This window comes from Anser brachyrhynchus (assembly GCF_964034855.1).
Source record: "Anser brachyrhynchus genome assembly, chromosome: 1".
NCBI classification, from domain to species: domain Eukaryota; kingdom Metazoa; phylum Chordata; class Aves; order Anseriformes; family Anatidae; genus Anser; species Anser brachyrhynchus.
Window position 1 is genome coordinate 88647055 of NC_137694.1, and position 19626 is coordinate 88666680.

At 43.8% G+C, this 19626-nt stretch overlaps 2 protein-coding genes across 14 annotated transcripts in view; one reads left to right on the forward strand and one right to left on the reverse strand.

Moving 5' to 3' along the window:
- Window positions 1–13136, forward strand: part of POU2F1 (POU class 2 homeobox 1) — a 117374-nt gene extending 104238 nt beyond the window's left edge. For all 13 annotated transcript variants that reach the window (XM_080586567.1, XM_080586574.1, XM_080586565.1 and 10 more), the window contains one exon: window positions 479–13136. In XM_080586567.1, coding sequence (XP_080442693.1) covers window positions 479–789 — 311 coding nt within the window. In that variant the 3' untranslated portion in view covers window positions 790–13136. The remainder of the gene's footprint in view (window positions 1–478) is intronic.
- A 1212-nt stretch (window positions 13137–14348) lies between these two features.
- Window positions 14349–19626, reverse strand: part of CD247 (CD247 molecule) — a 55037-nt gene continuing 49759 nt past the window's right edge. The window contains exons 6-8 of the mRNA XM_080586743.1: window positions 18762–18818; window positions 16987–17028; window positions 14349–15475 (exon numbers count right to left, since the gene is read on the reverse strand). Coding sequence (XP_080442869.1) covers window positions 15410–15475; window positions 16987–17028; window positions 18762–18818 — 165 coding nt within the window. The 3' untranslated portion in view covers window positions 14349–15409. The remainder of the gene's footprint in view (window positions 15476–16986; window positions 17029–18761; window positions 18819–19626) is intronic.

Genomic DNA, 19626 nt, shown 5'->3' on the forward strand with positions numbered 1-19626 from the left:
TAATGTAAGGCAGTGAACCCTGTAGCCTTGTGAGAGTGAGTTGTAACCATGGTTATATGTCAGCGTTTAAAAAGTTATGCTCAAGGTTACGTGACCTTGCGTTCATCTTTTGATACCTGTCATTTCATGTGAACACACATCTCAACCCTTTCCATCACAGGTTACCTGAGCGTACAGGTTTTCTTTGGCAGAAAACGTAGACCAGTGTTCTGCCTAAAGAACTGAAGAAAAACATGATGGAATTAAGAGCAGATGACAGAAGCATCTTAGTATCTGCAAGGTCTCATCCCCTCTTCATAAAAAGTTGTTGTTTCAAAAAAAAAAATAAATCAGGTACCTGTGATGACTGTCATTAGTAGTAGAGAGAGCACTCCCATCAGAGAAAGCAAATGCAGAGACCTGTTGCTTTTAGGCACATTTTGCATTATTGCTTACTACTAATGTTATCTCCTCCCTGCTTAATGTTTCCCTTTTTTAGCTCTTGCATCTGGTGGCTCTCTTCCAATAACATCACTGGATGCAACTGGAAACTTGGTGTTTGCCAATGCTGGAGGTACTCCTAACATCGTAACTGCCCCCCTGTTCCTGAACCCTCAGAACCTTTCTCTGCTCACCAGCAACCCGGTTAGCTTGGTCTCTGCAGCTGCAGCCTCCGCAGGGGCCTCTGGACCAGTCGCCAGCCTTCACGCCACCTCCACCTCAGCCGAGTCCATCCAGAACTCTCTCCTCACGGTGGCCTCTGCAAGTGGGGCCACGTCCACCACCACTACTGCCTCCAAGGCACAGTGAGCCGGGCTGAGCTGTGCTGCCAGCAGCCTGCTTCACTGTGCGGTGGGATTGGCTGCCAGCGGGGTTTATAAACTGAAAAATGTGATGGGCATCCTCTCGCCGTGTTGCTGGGGACAAGGGAGAGAAAGAAAAAGATAAAAAACAAAAGCAAAACAGGAAGGATTTAAAGCTGGGACAGACATTTGCCTAATTTTATAATAAACACTGTCTTTTCAGGATCGCTTCATGGATCGGAGAACTTTCTAACCAAAAATGTAAAAAAAAACAAAAAACAAAAAAACACAAAAAAATGAAAAAAAAAACACAAAAAAAGTGAAAGGACTACTTATCATTTCCAGCAGTCACAATGACAAGTTAAGGTGGGTTATCAACTCAAACATAGGAAGGGGATTTCTTGTTTCTTTTTGGTCTAAATATCTTTCTTTTTTAATTATCATTTTATTGGTCTGTTGTACAGGCCATTATGTCATACAAGGTGTTTATAATCGTATCAATCGTGTTGGGGGTTCCTTTCTTAACTGGTACAATTTAGGCAGGCCTGTATTACTGGTGTATCTCTATTATTATTATGATTATTATTATTATTATTATTTTTATATATATAGTTTGGACGCGTTTGTCTTCTGCTCCTGGATTATTTTCAGCGAGCTCCCACACCGGGGGGGAGGGCGGGAGGGTGGAGAGGAAGAATGGAGCACAAATAGACTGTCCTAATCTTCTGGGAATGTTCTGAACAGTTTCCTCATCCTTGAATTTGTCTAATGGCTACTTAAAGGGGTCAGAAGAGTTAATTTCTATCACTTGTGCAGGAAGCTCAGTGTAGCCATAGAGATCACGGTGTGCAAACTTCCAGGCTGGTCTATGCTTTTAAGCAGAGGTAGGAATTAGTTCTGAACTGCAGTTCTCCTTCTCTCAATTATTAGATGAAATGGCCAAATTTTGCTCTTAGCTTTGTGTGCATGTTCTCTCTTTCCTTCGGAGAGTGGGATTTGACCTCCTGAGTCTAGATTGTGTGGTATACTGATGGCTCTTTTGTTCTGTTGAATTGATTTTGCTGTTAAGAACACACACAAATATTTAAAAATGTCGAGTTACTCAAGCTGATTGGCAGTATATAAAGCAGCCTTTACAGTCCTAGATTTCTGACAGATGAAATGGTGCAGGATTTCAAAATGTCAGACTCTCACTAAAAATAGCAGTATTCCTCTCCATTTACTTCTCATGTTTCCAGCGTTGCATTTAGGAGAAATTTCTAGTAAAAAGCGCTTCTGGCTGCAAAACACAGCAGCAGAAACCATCGGAACAGAAGCTGCCATCTTTGATGCTAACACAGTAGAGTTGACTCTGGGGCTTTGCACATACCTTGGTGATCTCATGAAGCGTCTGAGCTGTGATGCTGCGAACTACGTAAACATACGGCAATAAGCATCTCTGACCGGAGCGTCAGGACTTACCTGCCACCATAACTACCTTTTTGAGGTTGATTCTGCTCCATGTAGCAAAGAATATCTGCATGGATGAGGAAGAATAATGAACTGTACAGAAGTTAGATCTGTATATTCTTAAATATACAATCTAGTATCTTAACCAAAAAAAATAATTTTAAAAGAGAAGACTGGATCACTGCAATGCAGTTCACTTTGAACTTTCCATTCCTGATGGATTTAAAGGTTTCTGCCATGTGTATAAAACTAAATTTCTTTTAGCTAGCAAGGTTATTAGAAGAGTCCCTTCCTCCCACCTGCTTTTCTGTTGTCACTAGAGTGTTCAAAAATAATGAGCTAATGCAGTTACGTTCATTTTGTTGATGATTCAGGGGGATCCTGGAGCTTCTCGTCCAAGATCCAGAAGGCAGCAACTTTATACTACATATGCTTTGGTTTGCAACCTGAGCATTGTGGGATTTGTGTTTGCACTCAAGTGGCAGAATCCCTTATCTCTCCCCCCCCACCGCCATGGTTTTGCTGTTCATCTCTAAATCTCCACCTTCCTGTTTTACTGAATATTTAAACCAAGTACCCCAAAAAACTTCAGAACTAGTGAACTGCAAGCAGGGAAACTAACAAATGTCCGTCCACCGTTTCTAATGTGTTTTTGATTTTTTTATGTTTTATTTTTTTAAAACTAAGCTTGAACCAAAGTCAATTTCTAGCAAGCTGCTGTACTAATGGACTAGTTTGTATAAGTGCAGTTCAGATGCAGAGAGGCGATAGATGCTACTGACAATTTCTTTTTCATTTGTCTTTTGTTTTTATTAATTTTATATAAAAGTTGCTGCTTGTTTTTAATCTTTTTTTTTTTGGTTGGTAATTTGTATTATCCTTGGGGCAGACTCTTAACTTGATTTGAATTTGTTTTCTTTTGTTTGATGTGTAAATAGAATGGCAATGTCAGGGGTTTGTTAATCCAACAGGTCCCACCCTCATCCCACCAGTATGGATAAATCTAAATATTTTTGATGTGTCTGATGTCTTTATGACTTCAGGTTGCACAGAAGACTTTTAGGGCTATGAATAATACTGCATACATGTAAATTTCCCACAGTAATAGCTTCAGAGCAGAAAAAGGTATAGCTGGGTGAGCTTCAGGGAGGTAGGGAAGAAGTGGAAGAGGAGATGCTGGTACCCACTATATTGGTCTGGAGGCCGTAGCGTGGGCTAGTTTCTACCAAAGGAATGCAAGTCCCATGGGGCTTGAGTTCAGTGAAGTAAGAGGATGGGGAAGACTGCAGCTATAGATGTTCATTCCTGAGTCTGAAAGTTCCCACTTACTTTCACACCTGTGCAAAAATAGGATTTATCAGGAAGCTTTTTTTGTTAAAGAGAGATACTGTCGGTCTTTTCTCCGATGTATCTTCTATTCCCTAGTGATTTTGTGGCAGGGTGGGGGCATGGCCCTTGCATATATCTAGGAAACTCAAAGAAGGGTGGGCCTTAATCAGCATAAAATCCTCTCTCCACAGTTCAGAGAGACTGTGCCATTAGCTGTCTAAATGAGTTTTCATGTCCCATTCTTGCTGGTTTGTGGCTGGGAGAGGGTCTTGTTGAGTACATATCTGGAACACTAATGCAGCTTGGATGGATTATTTATTATAAAAATCTGCTTTTTTTTTTCCTGACTACCTTTGCATTGGTCACATGGCTTTGGTGTGAGCACCTTAATATACCCCCTTGCCCTCTTCCTCTCTACCCCGTCACCCTCTCTGGGGCCCAGATTCCAGGGAATTTCTTAGCAAGTCTTTTTCTGAGAGAAACTGGAAACTCAGAATAGCCACATATCCGGAAAGGGCTTGATTTTGCTTGCGGAAGCTGACATAAAACGCAAACAGCACATATCCCCTGGCATCAGTCACCAGTGTGCTTTGGTTAAACCCCAATGTGCTCTGGTTCATTTTCCTAACACATCCTAGTGACTGACTTTTGATCCTGGAGCCTGCTTCTCATCCCTAGCAGTGTTTTGTCTCACGGGTGCTGGCAACCTCCAGTCTTTGGGTGAAAGACAGAAATCAGGTGTACGTCTCTGTCTGGTTAGAACAGGACGCATACGCGACTTCAGAGCACAAAAGGAATGTGAATGAGATCAAGTACTAGAATTAAAGCTTCTTTTTAAAATTATTATCATGCTAACAGCAGAAATTGATGCATCTGAAAAGAGATTTTCTGTGCACAGACCTAGCAAATAGGATCTTTGTCTGAGTTTACCAGTGTTTAAAATGGAGAATTATTGTCCCAGTAGACAGTACAGGAATGAGTCAAGGACTTGTATTGTTGCAAACTGGCTGACAGTCACAGGGCATACATTTTGCAAACAGAATCAGTTTTTTGCTCCAGTGAGGCAAAGTAGTGTCTCTGATTCCAGTGTCAGTGGGTTCATATGTTGAACAGAAGTGATTTTCTGTTACGTGGTCACAGTCATAAATTCTTACCTTTGTTAGGGGAAGATTTTCTCTGAGAACGTTAGTTTCTAGGGCGGTTTTTTAGCTGCGTGCTGGTACCTTTGCTCCTGTATTGACTTGTCAGCCAGGATCACAAGAAATTTTGGAGTGTGTTAGAAAAGGATAATAGCATCTCTCTTTCTGAGCTCTGTGCATCCGTGTTTACAGGTGTGAAGGTTATTTTTCATATTTGCAATGCCAAAGGATACTTGCAGGAAAAGAGAGGGTGAAAAACTCTCTCATTTATAGCCAAGGACAGTTAGCTCAAAAAGCGAGAGATTTACAGAGCCACAGATACCCTGGAGGTCTGGAAGAAAAAAGAACAGGCAACGGCTTCAGGGTGAGGTGTTGTAGGCTGGTGATGAAATTCTTTCTGTTAGGAAAATTTATTCCAGTTTGTCTTCAGCACAGTTGAACTCCTCAGAAGCTGCCCTCTGTAGTCACTGTAGAATGATTGGTGAACAGATCATTAAAAGTACACAGAGATAGTGCTGCTTACAAGAGTCATATCTGTCTAAATCTCCTTAAGAGGATTTCTTTTGTTTCTGAGCTATTAATATGTATTTGTCTGAATAGATTTTAATTTTACCATGTAGCTTTGAAGTGGTGTGTATGTGCATGCACTCAGAAAAATTGCTGGGATGACAGCATGCTTGTTACATGCAGAAGCACCTGGTTTTTAAGGGATTTTTATTTTGTCCAGCCAAGTGGCTCGTGTCACTTCAACTCACTGTTCAGTTTTTATTTGGGTAACTTGTGATGACTCATCATTGCAGCACGACTTCTTCAGATCCTCTGCTTCAGTAAATAGTTGTCAAAAATACAAGTTAAATTGGATTGAAAAAGTAATTTTGCCAAGAATGAGAAATCTGTGCTCTGGTGAACCTTCAAGGAGAACATACTTGAAAGTTAGTTGGATCTCCATGTAGGAGTGTGCTGCTGCTATTGCTCAGCGGTTGTCTGAGTGCTACTGAGGTTTGCCTTGCAAGGGAAAACTAAAATGCCAGAACATTAGGAGGAAGACAAACGTTCTGATGGCTTGAAGTGTGGTCCTTTTAGAACATCAGAAGCTTGAAGTTTGCATTTTATCTTTAAGTGAACAGGCTGACAAAGATTTTCAGCAAAAACAGTGTAGATCCTGAAGTATTTCCAGCTACAGCTTGTGATTTGTTGTACCTTCTAGGGTTAATAAGGAGGATGCCAACACTGAGCAAAGTAGCTATCTGCTGGTCTTAACACACAACAACATATGTTCTTGCATAGTATGATAGCTTTTCATTTGGTCAAGAGCAATCCCTTTCCTCTATTTTACTCCTTTTCTTATTTTAATTTAATTTAATTTTAATTCCGTAGTGAGCAGTAGATGTAGACAAAAAATGAATACATCTGATCTTCTAAAAATCTTTTAGGAAAATTAATTCCTTTAAAAACAAACAGAAACCAAAAAGCAAAAAAATAAACACTTATGCTCAGGGGGCAGTAAGAGAATGGCTGTTACTGAAACACATTGGAGAAAATTCTCCATGTGCATCCATTGCAACAATTTATTTTAAAGTTTTTATGCTTTTTTAACTTCTCTTGCAACTACATCCTGATGTTTTAGTTTGTTCTAATGTCACCTCTGTAAGCCTTGCAGCATGCTTTGGCTCATCACGCGTTTCTCCAGCTGTTACTGAAGGAGACAGCAGTGTTAATTCCTTAACTCTGTGCATGTTCCTATGGAGCAGCTTTCTTTAAACAGAAGTTCCCTCTTTCTTTAGTATAAATGGAGCATAGTATCTGTTACAGCTGCAACCATACCATAGATACTCAACCAAAGCATCCGATTTACCTTAAATACCAATTGATACCTTAGATAAAATTTTACTTTATGATATTCTTAGAGAGATGAGTAGCTTCTCGTGGCCATTAGGTTGTCTTGGGCCAGACAAAATAGCCTGTCTGGCCCAAACGTTCAATGATACTTGGTTTTAAACCAGAAGTTTAAAACGTAGGTCAGTGTATTGCCAGGTTAGCTGTATTAAAGGTCACTATTCTTATTCTGCCTGAAACGGTTACATGATATTTATCCACAGGGCATGGGTACGCCTGTTGGATTCACATCTGCATATTGGCTAGGGTGGAGTGTTACCAAAGGAGCAAGCTAACCTGCTGCTCCCCACTGGACTTATGGTTGCCAATCCTCACATAGCCAACTCAGAATATTTTGTATTTTTGTAACAATACCTCTTCTTACTTCTCCCTCCATTTCCAAAATACTATAGCAATACAGGATTCAAGATGGGTAGTTGCAGAGGTTCTGCTCTTTTCAGTCGTCCAATCCAACTCCTGTTGCTGCTTGTGAACCTTTCTCTTTATCCAGCAGGGAGACTGCTAGAACAGATTTTTGACAGCGACTTTGTCATAAAGGGTGCTGCAGCCCATGCCTTTGGGTTTTGTTTTTAATGAGAGTGGAGATTATGTAGAGAGATGTCACTGGGCTGCAGAATCACATGCTCTGCAAAGCAATGCAGAGCTGGTAGTGGACTCGTGGCTTGCAGTTTCTTAAAATGCTCATATCTTCCGCTACACGTTCCAAGCAGTACGGGGCTCCATGCATGCCAGCAAAAGTCCTTCCAGTGCGTTTGGAACGACAAAAAGAGGAGATTCCTGTACTTACATATCTTTGCAGACAAACTAACACAAGACAGTGCTTGGTCTTCTTTTGGCATACGTATCTTCATCCAGCTCTCCCGCTTCTCCTAGTAGGCTCTGAGTGGGTATCTGCTTACAGCTGTTGCCCCCTGGGATGCTGTTAGCAGGGTGTTAGGAAGATTGCACTGGACTTACAGATAGTTTTACTGTGGGAGAAGGGAAGAGACACCTTTTAGTGGAGTAGACAGATACGGTCAGGATATATCAGGTACTTCTTTTCTGACCAAATTCCCAGTAACGGAGCAACCACTGGGGCTGCTTTCTGTTCAGTCTGCGCTGCTAAGAACCGTCCTGCATTGGAAAAATCTGGGCCCCCTCCCATCCCCCCCTTCCCTTCTTGTTCCTCCCCCATCTGTCCTCTGTGGAAGGTAGCACCATACAGCTCTGAGAACAATACGCGTGGGTAGCAGCTGGCTTCTGGCACCTTCATAAAATACCTCAGCATAGCTTAGCATTGTCGCAGAACTGGTTTTAAACTGAAAAATCAGAAGAGAAAAGCAAACTTTATAAATAGTGGAGATAATTTTAGCTGTAGAGTTTAGTTGAACTGATGTTTATTATGACTGATAAACATGATTATGCTGTATGTATTTGAGATCCTGTTTATAGGTTACAACTTTATAGGGTCGGGTGGGTGCGGGTGGATGTCGGGGCAGAGCGCGGGGTTGACTGTGTTAGAAGGAAAATGTTTGCTCATGATTTTTTTTCCTTGTATCTGTCTTGCCAAAGGAAACATTTTGTCGCTCCTGGGTTTGGGATTGTTGTTCGGTTGGTTTATCTGTGGTCTAATCTGCAGCACGGCACGTGGTGGCATGCAGGTTACTGGTTGGGTTGCTGTTCAGGGTCCTTTCGAGTGTGCGCACACTTCCCTCCCTCTTGGCCTTCCCTTACCCTTTGCTGGGATCTAAAGATTAGGCAATGTGTGTTCGGGAGGCTCGGGGGAAAGAAGATGGCTATACTGGGTTAGACCCGACCCAGGTGTAAATCTGTTTCAGTTAGTTGAGTTGCACCAGAGCTGAATTGGGTCCATTGTGTTTAACTCCGGGGAGGGCGAAGAATAGTTGTCGCATCTTAATCTATCTGGGAGAGCAAAAGTGAAACAGGTTCCTTTTATCCCCCGTGTCTTGTTACTGAATGTAGGGCTTGTAGTGCTTGAGAATAGGTGGAAAACTTTTTAAACACTTCCTTTTCTAATAGCAATGCTAATCCTGTCTAGACCAAAAACTATGAAAGAAAAACCAAACTGAGAAGTGAAAGCTAACCTACTCCTGACACCTGGCTGGTGTGCCTGAACGGGTTGAAATACTGTGAGACTGTCGTGGGAGGGGAGCTCTGAGGGTTGTTTCGAGAGGGAGTGGGTCGTTCTCCTGGCGTGTCTTGGCGTTGCGGTGGGAGCAGCGGAAGAGCGAGTGATGCTGCCTTGGTAGGGCTTTGTGGCCCTGCTGTTCGGACCCCAAGGCTCCCTTCTCATTTCCCTTCAAGGCTTATGGCACGGGGGAGAGGGGGGCGCATGTCTGTGTGTGTGTGTGTGTGTGTGTGCAAGTGCGTGTGTGTGCCAGCGTGCGTACCCCTGTGTGGCGACGTAGAGAGGAGCTCGACTCCGCTGGGGCGGGAGAATTCCCAGTGGCCTCGTAGGGAACCAAAGGCACTGATAACGTTGTCAGCTCTGCTGTTTTCAGAGCGGGTAAGAGGAAAAGCTGGGTGGTTTGTTGTTTTGTTTTGTTTTGTTTTTTGAGCTTTGGGTCAGTGTCCCTTTCTGTAAGGACCTCATCTCTTGTGGGTACTCCCACCTTTTCTGCATAGAGTTGCTTTGGCTCTGTGAAGACAAACTGCGTGTGGGGCTTGCCCAGTGCTGCAGGTCTTGGGCTGATGTTGGGATACAGTCAGGGAAAACTGTTTCTTTCCTTCGTGTGTGGAAGCAGTGTAGTCTGAGGTCAGAGTCTGTTCAACAGCTTTTGCAAAGGGTCCTCCCCTTAATGGGGAGGGCCTCAAAGACTCCTTTCTTTGCTCCCCAAAGTAGCCTTGTACATGTTCATGTATCATGCTATTGGGCTGAGTTGTTTTATCAGTGAACTTGGTGAGCTCTTGTGAAGAAAGGGAGGGAGGAAGGGGGAGAGGCGGATTGTCCAGCTACTCTTCCTCCGGACACCAATCGGGTTGCAGAACTTCACTGAAAGCTTTACTAATAGAATTGTTGTTCTGACATTATGTAAAAGTGGTATTAATATTGTGTGACTTTTCAAAGAGCTAGTTAGATTTATAGGTAGGTAATAGGGATATTGAAGAAATGACTTCTCAAAGAAAAGAGCACTTGGAACAAAAGAAGTGGAAAACAAGGTGTGCTTTAAGGAAAACAAATCTGAGGAAGGAAATGAAACAGCTTGTGGGAGGCGAGGGAAGATGAGACCCTTTGGCGTTCTGGGGGCTCAGCCCCAGAACTGGAACATCCCCCCTCTGCCTTATCTTATCTCTCTACCAAACAGGACATTGTCAAGTAGCTCAGACCAAAATATGCTGATCTGTCTTAAAACTGTTCCTGTCTGCTGGTGGGTATCTCCCTGCAGACCTTTACATAAAATCATGAAATACTTGATTTATCAAGGTAGCTTCCCCTTTCCTCCCAAAATTCTTTCATCTATGGTAGGCCCCGCTTCAGGATTCATATCGCCTTTGCTGAATTTTGTAGCAGCAGCTACATAAGCCCTATTCTCTGAATGTGGTAATGTTGAGTGTGGATGAAGCTGGCATGTTGCGGTGCTATAGAAATCTAAAATTATCGAGCAGTAGGAATCCTAAGACATTGGAAACTGTGTGCCAAGGGGCAAGCGGTGGCGATCCCACAGCCCCCTTGAGAAATAATCAAGGATGAGAGCACCAATGACAGTGTCCTGAGAACAAGGCAGTTGAGACAAAACCTTGAGTTCTTCCCCCATCCACTCTCCACGTGTCGGCCGCAGTGATCCTGGTGCTGCCTGCACCGAGCGAGTCCGAGGGAGCAACGCCGCAAGGAAGAGGCGGCGTAGGGCTCCACTCCCCGCAAATTCACAGGGAGCTGGACCGGGCCTTCCTTCGAAGCAGGGAAGGGAAGGAAGGGATGGCTGCAGAGCTGCCCGCGGGGGCTTTGAAGGGGGCTGGGGCCGCGCTGGCTCCTGCCTCGTGTGCCAATGGCCGTGGGGAGCACCCACGCGGTAGCTTCTTCGTCCCCGCCAGCGCCGTTGTTCCATTTCCTTCCTCTGTGGTAGTGTCTAAGGCTAGGTGTGAGTAGGTGTGGGGTGTTTATCCGCCACAGGTACAGGAGCTGTCGTATACCTCATTTCTAACTCGTAACTGAGTAACTTGCTTTAACTTTCTCCAAACCCTACAGAGTTGCCAAGTCTGCCCTCCCTCCTCTGACGAACACTGAACTCTGGCCTATAGCACCCCGTGACCTGCAGCCCGGGGAGCGACCCCCTTACGCCTCTGAATGTCGCTGCTTAAAAGCTACTGCAAAGTGAGGGCAAATTGCAATCGTATCTTATTTCCTTTGGTTACAAGGGGTCCTCTTGATCAGTCTGTGAATATCCGCCCCCCTCCCCTCCCCGCGGGACAGGGCCACGCCGCCCTTCCCCAGTCCGCGGGTGGTCCCCCAGCCCCCCGCTGCAGACACGCTACTCGCTTTCCGACACGACCAAAAAAACCCCGAACCCAAGAAAAATCTCCAAATATTTAATTTTCTTCTTTATTATTTGACAATCCTGTATCCCTTCCCCACTGCCCAGCCTGGCCAGAAGCTGCCTCCTGAACCCGTTCCATCTTTATTTGAATGTAGTTCCCCTGCCCCCTGGGAGAGAGAAGCTTTGTCAGGTCACGGTGGCTGCTATAAGTCGGGAGGGGGCGGTTTCTTTGTTTTGTTTTGTTCTTTTAAAATTTCCAGCCAAAACCAAAGATTTCCTAATGATTGTATAAACTCAAAACAAACAAACAAACCAAAGACAAAGGGCGTCTTCAGCACCAAGCCCACCTGCGAGGCTGGCCGGTCGCTGGGGGGCACCTCCCGAGGCCTCGCTGGGAGGGGGCTTCGCAGGTGGGTTGAGGAGCTGAAGGCTTGGGTGCAGGATTGGCTGCTCTGCTGGGTGCTTTAACCCTCTGGGGGCTGGGTGACGTTGATTAATACACGCTGAGGTGCACTTCTGAGCTTCCCCCCTCCCCCCGTCACTGCTTGGAAGAGGCTGTCCTGTTGTGAGAAATCCCTGAAAGAAGAAGAAGAAGCTTTTCGTTTTCTCCTCTAGCTCCTTTTTTCTAGATTTCTTTTATTTTTGCAGCACCACTGTGCAACTATGCATTGTATTTCTCAACCTTTTATGCTAGGTAGATGCCTGTGACTTTTTAACTTTTTGGGGGGGGTTGCAAATGGAGGAACTTTTTACATGGATCTTTTTAATCTCAGTTGATTGGGGGGTGTTTGGTTCTAGGGTCATACAAGCTCTATCCCAAAGCAAAATCCAAATGTTAATATTATTAGCCTGATGCAGATACCAAAGATAATTTCTTTCCTGCAGAACCTTAGACTTGTGTATTAAGTACGATTACCCAGCACTTGCATTAGTCTAACCTCAGTAATTCCAAAGCTTAGATGTATATTTTGGTATATTTCTGGGATATTAAAAAATTGTCGTTTAAATTCTTGTTTGTTTCAGTGTAATGCTCTTAAAGTCATAGCATGGAGATAACTGAACTTGTCCTATTCTTAGTAGTTTGAAATAATAGTATTTTTGTATGTTTTGGGTGTGTCTATGTATGTATTAACATAACAGTTTTCACTGCCTAGGTGTTCATAAATAATAAAAGAAAAAACTAAGGGTTTTTAAACTGTACATAATATTCCATGAAGAATTTCCACCAGACCGCCAATTCGGATTGCATTTTCACTGACGGCCGCTCCCAACTGGGATTCTTTCTTTCTTTTTAAAGAGACAGCATATTCTTTTAATTATTTTCCCATGGACCTGAGGTTCTTTCTCAGAGTAAAGGGTTCTTCAGTGTTTCTAAGGGATGGGCCAAAGAGCAAGTAGCTTAAATTTTGTTTTTTAAAAAAATGTTTAACGCGTTAGTTTGAAAACTAACCCTCTGTATGAAGAATCGGGAGTCGAAGAACAAGCCCTTTCCTCTAAATCTGGCAGTAGTTTTCAGAGAGACGATTTGAGAATGACTGTAGTGTCTGGGCAGTCCCTTTTCGCTTCTTTTCGAACTAAGACATTTTCAGTCCTACTTGTGTAACTGCTCTGTGCAACCGCCTGCTTACTCTAGCTTGGAGTTTTTTCTGTTGCCCTTCCTCATGTACTGCATTTGTACCTTCAGGTCAGCAGAACACTTGAAATTGAGGGCCATGTGGGAGCACCCGTACCCAAACGCAACCCAAGCTTTTCTTGAGACTGAAATGTGAGAGTCCCGCACATTTCAAAACCTTGCTGATCACACTAGGGGTGAGGAGGAAGGTGAAATGCTGTCTCTTTAAAGATGTCCTTTATTATTATTATTATTATTATTATTTTCCCAGTGGTTGCCTGCAGATAGCTGTAGGCATTGAGAGATTGTGTAGATTACAGTAAATCAGAATGAAAAGGTAGATTTTGTGTAGATGCATTTGTCTGCTGTAATTTTTTATATATATTAAACTTACTGTAATTGTACAGTTCATTTCTGTTGTAAACATCATTAAACCATTTTCCAAGTGTTTTAACATGTATGCACTTGTTCGTGTTCTTTAAATGTGTCAGGGAAGGCTAGTTCCCCTTCCCCCCGGTGCACCAAACTGGGCCAGGAGGTTGGTCTTTCATGCGCTCTGTCTTGTCAAAATGTAGGTGAGTCCAGGTTTTTGCACTCTGCTTGAAGCTGTTTTCTGCTTCTGTATTACGAGTTCTCTCCTAAAAGAAAAACAGCTTCAGTTGCTTCCTGAACGCAAAGAGGAGACTCAGCTGACACCTGCGGTGAGTGTCCCCAAAACAAGTGCTGGATGTGTTTTGAGATCAAGATCCCTTTAAAAGAGCATAAAGGTGGTGGTGTTTTTTTTTTTTTTCCCTAAGAATTTATTCCCCTATGATGAGTGGTTGGCATTTTAAGACTGTTGAAACTCTCAGCTTCTATATCTTGCAAATATGGTAACATGATTTAAAAAAAAAAAAAACACACACAAGAAAAAGACATTTTCAGTACTCATTGTTCTTGCATCAAGAACAAGAGTGCTTTGTAGTCGCAAATTTACCAGCTCAGTTGTCTTAGATTTTTCTTGTCACTGCAGAAAAAGAACAGTAAGGAATCTCAGAACTTCTTTGTGAGACATTCATTGCCAGGCATGTGATGTTTACTTCTTTTTCTTTTTTTTTTTTGCACTAATTTACAGTCTCTGAAACATTATTCAAGCGATACAAGCACTGAATGCAGATACAGTTTCAATGCTTAAGAAGTTAGGCACAGCCTTGTAATTTGTATTACAGCAATTTCAGCAAGTCTTTGTGCTTCTAGCCTAGTCTTGTAAGAAGTGGACGTGTAACCTCACCTAGGCAGCTCCTGTTCCCCCAGTTTTGCTTTAGCTCTTCTCCCTCTGTCTGGGCTGATGACCTATGTTTAAATAACCTTTATTTTGCAGGGCTATTTTTCTCCTTGCTGAGTTGCTTACAGGCGTTCATCACGCAGTCTTGTAAGTCAGTCACTGGCAAAACCGAGGATGCAGCAAGAGGTGAATGTCGCTTTTATACTTGGGCGTAAAGCATTTTTCCAACATGACTTCCCACCACCTCCCAGGATGCGTGTAGACGCTCCTGTTGGAACACCGTCCTCAGCAGCCTGCCTGGAGCCTGTCCTGCTGCTACTTGGTGCAGGCAGCCTGAATGGGTCAGCTAACGAGCTCGTACCATTCCCGCAGCTGTTTGCTGCATGCATGCACACACAGGTCTTTGACACTAACTTTATTAGTTCATCACAAATGCATTACATTATTGAATTGTTACCATTTTGGAATGATACCTGCATCTTTTACAAGTAACCTGATGATTTCAACTGGTTTTAAAACTGCATTTACATTGGCTTTTGTACAGAGAATCTGTTGCCCAGACATGAGTTGTTTTGTTTTTCTGACATTAGCATCAGCACACAAATTCTTACAAGGGGAGACTTCTGCAGAGATGTTTGTAGGTGTTGTGAATGTGAAGGGGCAGGAGTTAGGCAGACGCGTGCTCCAGCCAGATGGAATTCTATAGGGTGAGGTTTCCTGGTTTTCCCAGTATTGCTTTCTTTATCAGAGTCCATCCTCCTTGTTTTCACTGCAGCAGGGAAATCGCTCACAGGTCACCTGGCTCTTGTTTACCTCTAGGTGCTGCCTGAGTGGTGATGCCACAACCTGATTTTTTGTGGGAGCGTAGCACTGATTTTCTTCATACTGAAGAGCTGGCACTGAGCCTCTGTCCTTCACAACAGTAACACTGCGTCACTTTTCACAGTTAAAGAAAAAAAATTGTCCCCCCACTGCAGCAGTTTTTGAGTGGTAAATTTAAAGCAGAAAGTTTAGCTGGCCATTGTCAAATGTTCTTAAGATAAATACTGCAGGAAATAACTACAGCCTTATCTTTACAAGGGTCTTTAAATGCCTTGAAACTGCAATTACATGACTTGATAGCCCTGGAAGGTAAGTAAGAGCTACAGAAAGAGCTGCATTAGGTATGGTAGGGTCCTACAACACAAATCTTACAAAAATCAGCCTAATAGCTACTATTATTGGAAATAACTTTACAGATATGTACATTTTAATAGCTAAAGCTTGCAGTTGCATGATTCAAGAGGGAAGGGAGAAGGAACTGACCAAGTCCAGACATACTCCCTCTGTGCACCAGCCAAAGTAGATCGCTGCACTAGGAAAATACATGGTGCTTGTTTTGGATGAAAAAGGCCTTCACTCATCTCCTCCCCCAGAGCATGTGGGCATCTCTCACTCTTGCCCATCCCCTCTGTGACCCCTGCTTAGCGGGGCGGCAAAGGCTGCATTTGGAGAGCGTCATAGGTGTCCTTGGTCGCTGTACTGAGCCCCTGAAAAAGAGAAAAACAGGTGAGGTGAGTGTTCTGTTCCCCCTAGATGACTCCCTAGTCAGGAACAAGGTGGCAGGGGCTCAGTAGCATACTTTGGATTTTTTTCTTTTCCCTACAGAGGTTTTTTTATTCATGAGTGTTTCCTTTGTCTTGGTATGGTGTCAGTGACCATCACTTACCCAAAGGCAAGATGCATCCTAAGTATCTGTTATGAATGTTTGACTACAGCAACTCATTTTAACAGGTTATGCAGATCTTTACAGTACATTTTAATTGCACATTATTGACTACTAAGTGCTAACTAACTGATGCTAGAGTGAACTTTGCCAACTAAATGAACAGACATCACATCATGAAAGTTTTTCTCAGGACTTCTCTGTAATAATTTGGAAGGGCAGCTGCAGCTCTGGGTAAGTTGGCCATGGGGCTTCAGCTGGCTGTGAACCCTGAGGAACGCATCCCATCGCCCCGCTTCCTGCGCTGCAGCAGTCCCTCTTCTGACAGCCTGCTCCTGGTGCTGGTAAGTCAGCTACGAAGCGTGCGAGTTCCGCGTGTGTATCCCTGCTGCCTCTGTGGCACGTACTGCTCCAAGAGTGGAGCAGTCAAAAATGGGGCAGCCACACGTCAGCCCAAAAGGCTGCCAGAGCCAAGGTAACTGGGACTCTCAAGACTGAAGATATAGCAAGAGGTATGGCGATTGCTTTTAAAACTTCTAGCTACCCTTCCCGCCTTTGCTATGAATATTCAGCTCTGCTCACAAATATGATGAATATTTGTTGAGTACATCAATAAGATAGTGCTCCTTATCTTAGTAGTACCTGTGACTATCTCAGGAGAGCAGGTTTTGAAGAAAGGTACCACTAGTTACAAATGCACTGCATTAACAGGAAAACTCCCTGGCGTGTGCTGCATCAGGACTTTTTTTTTTTAATGTTTTATTTTTGTAATGTGATGTCAGTGGCAACGTACAGGCTTCTACAGGATGTGAAATGCATTTTGGAACAATTTTGCATGATGTCACAAGTAAGGTGTCGTGGTGGGCTCCTTGCCTTCTGTTACGTGTGGGCAACGCAATGCCCCCAGTGCACTAAGGGTTGATCAGTTTGTGCTCTGCACGCTGTAGTGAGATGGGCTGAACCACTGACACTTGGAGTTACAGCAGCTGTTTGGCAACCTGAAGGTTTCCACTTAAGCAATAAGCAATTCAGAGCCCAGACCACATGCATCACCTGCCATAGTCCAAGGTGATTCTCCAAGCTGCAGGACTGTGGAGATGGTTCCTGACAGTATTCCTAAATGAGTTTTCCTGCCAGTTGTATTTAGAACATGCAGCCAATTTTGACAAAGTCACAACAGTGTGGTCTTTGCTCTGAACCTAAGTAAATATCCTCCGAAAGCCGCTTCAAAAGCTCTGCCTCATCACGCATTGTGAACCGTGTGGTTAGTATCTGGAGGCTACAATTAAGCTGTGAAGATAGATGATGGGAGCAACTGCTGGATGTGTTGCCTACCTGGTAAACAGCATCGTTCCCTTTCCCTCGCCGTCTCTGATGCTTTGGGAAAGAAAAACAAGCACAGATTAATGGGTGCTTTTCCTATTACACAAAAGTAAAGAAAACTGACTGTCCCCATGCTACGCTGAGGGTCAGCAGCTGCACTTGGCCAGGTCACCAGCCTCTGCGCAGGAGAGAAAACTTGCTGGCAAGCACCTTCTAGCCTGGAGCAGCCCAGACATGCTGCCTGTCGGCATTTGCTGCAAGGGCTGTGGAAGGTAAAAATGGTGATGACTAGAAACAAAAGGGAAACAAGGTTTGACATATTTTCCTGCCATCCTGTTATAATGCTGCTATTCCTTTGATTTGCTGTAGGTACGTAGATTTGGCAGCATTCCCACAGACACCTGTTCTATGAGCTGAGGGCACACCTGGAGGAAATGGCTCTGTATTTTTTGTTGCTACGTCAGCTGGTGTCTGAGCGACTCTGCCCTCTCTTGGACAGGCAGGGGGAGTAAATTAAATTCTCTGTCACATGTTCTGTGAGCGGTGAAGTTCATTGCAAGCGCAGGTAAGTCTGCCTGAGGCCAGTCACAGTGGATTCAGTACAGGAGGTACAGGGGCCATCATGGTACAAGCAGATCGCACCAACAAAGTGCAATCTTGGCAAGTTTTTTGTTCCCCTCCCCACCTTGCAAGTAATAGAAACGTTTCTAAACAAGAACATGGTGAGACTTCATAAACTCATAGCTCAAACTGAGCTTGAATATGGCAGATGGGCATTTCATAGAATCATAGTATTATGATGTATATTCAAATATATAATAAAGAACACATATACAATTCCATAAGGAATTATGATATATATTCATATCATTCAAATCATATTAATTTAGAATAATAAGGAGGGGATTAAATGTCAGCATTGCTTCTCCATTTTTCAATAGTAAACTTTCCTGTGAAATCCCCTTTTTTCACTTTTCAGCAGGAAATGAAAGGTTATATACAAGACACTTTGACTCAAAATATAACCTGTATAGGTCACAGCAATTTTTCATTTTGCCATAAACAGCATCCCAAGATAGTTTCTTTTCAACACAAGCACTTTGTCTACTAAACTAAAGCTACGCCTTCGTTGCTACCTTTAGATGTGTTCCTTTATAAAAGTTCAGGAAAGGATGTGGGGGAAGGGGAATGTTCCCCCAGTTGCTTGTCTGAAGACGAACAAGAAGGTGCCTGCACATTCTGACTTGTGGTTGTAAGGCAGACCACTCTCAGTAGCCCGTAGGAGAAACCATGAAACCCCAGCTCTGAGCTGCCCTGGAGGAAAGTACTCAACTGATGTGGGCTGCTGGGCCACAAGCTTTGCGGCCCTTGAAATCAGGCATTTCCTTCAAATATTCCTCATTCCTTTTAGAGGATAACTGCAGTAACTTAGATGTTTTTCTGTCAAAAGTTGCAGTGTTTCCCCTTGATATTATTCATTCTGCTCAGGGATGTTGCTGCTTGCCTATGGGCTGTGCTTCTAACCCTGAGGGCCACAAACCTTACCGTCCGATCTCTACCTCGTTTCATGGCTGCTATAACTCTGTAGTTACATATCTAATTTACTGCTGCATCTGACACGCTGGTTGCTACAGGAAATAGATAACTGTGCTCCTCAGTAGGTGCTGTGTAACACTGGAGCTTCCTTGTGCAACCAGCTACAAGCAGCCTGGCCTACCAGTCTGCAAGGGAGCAGCAGTGAAAATGCCTCCTCCCAAGCTTTCATCAAAAAGGACAAGAGTACTCACGTCTCCTTTCTTTCCAATTTCACTGTATGCCTCGCCCATCTTGTCCTTCTGCAGTGCCTGGAAGCATAGAAGAGGAGAGAGTCAGTGTCACTGGAAAAGCCAAGCCAGCCCCCGGCTGCCTGCACCCCACTCCTGCACTTGTGGGGCGGCCTTGCCTTGTCCCAACCCCAGTTCAGAAGTTCCACGTTTCCAGTGAAGGAACAGTGGCAGATCTCGACTGATGTGCATTGAAGTATAAGCCATGCACGACCAAATCTGCTTAGCAACACCACGGCATCTCAAGACTTTTAAATGAATATAACCCTGCACTAGAACAAGTCATTTATCCACATCAGTGCCGCATGCTACACCAAAGCTCTCCAAAGAAAATCTTTAAGCAACATTTGCTCGGGAGGCAAAACCAAACGTGCCTCTCAGGCCTAGGGAAAAGGGGAGTCTGTAACGTGGCAGGGTGAAGGTTAAGAGGAGCTCTTTCTTCATCCATCCAGGGAAGCAGTGCCCAGCTCTTAGGACCAGCAGTGATCAGAGCTCCTGATTCAGTAACGATGAAGGCCGGACTTCGAAATGAACTCATTTCTCAGCAAGCACTCAGAAAGACCCCGAGTGAGACATGAGTATCCATGTTTCTATCCTTTGGAGCACAGACCAACATGTTCAGCCGGCATTAAATCTATTAAATTAAGATGCTCCTAAGCAGCCACTCTTAGCAGCACTGGCATTTGCCCTTTGTTAGAGAGCAGCCAGAGAGGGTGGAGAACAAACAGATAAAATACTGCATCATCATTCATATGGGACAAAGCTTGGTTAATTAAGCCCTACTAATGGTTAACAAAGGAGTCAGCAGGTATGTTGATCCAAATTCTTT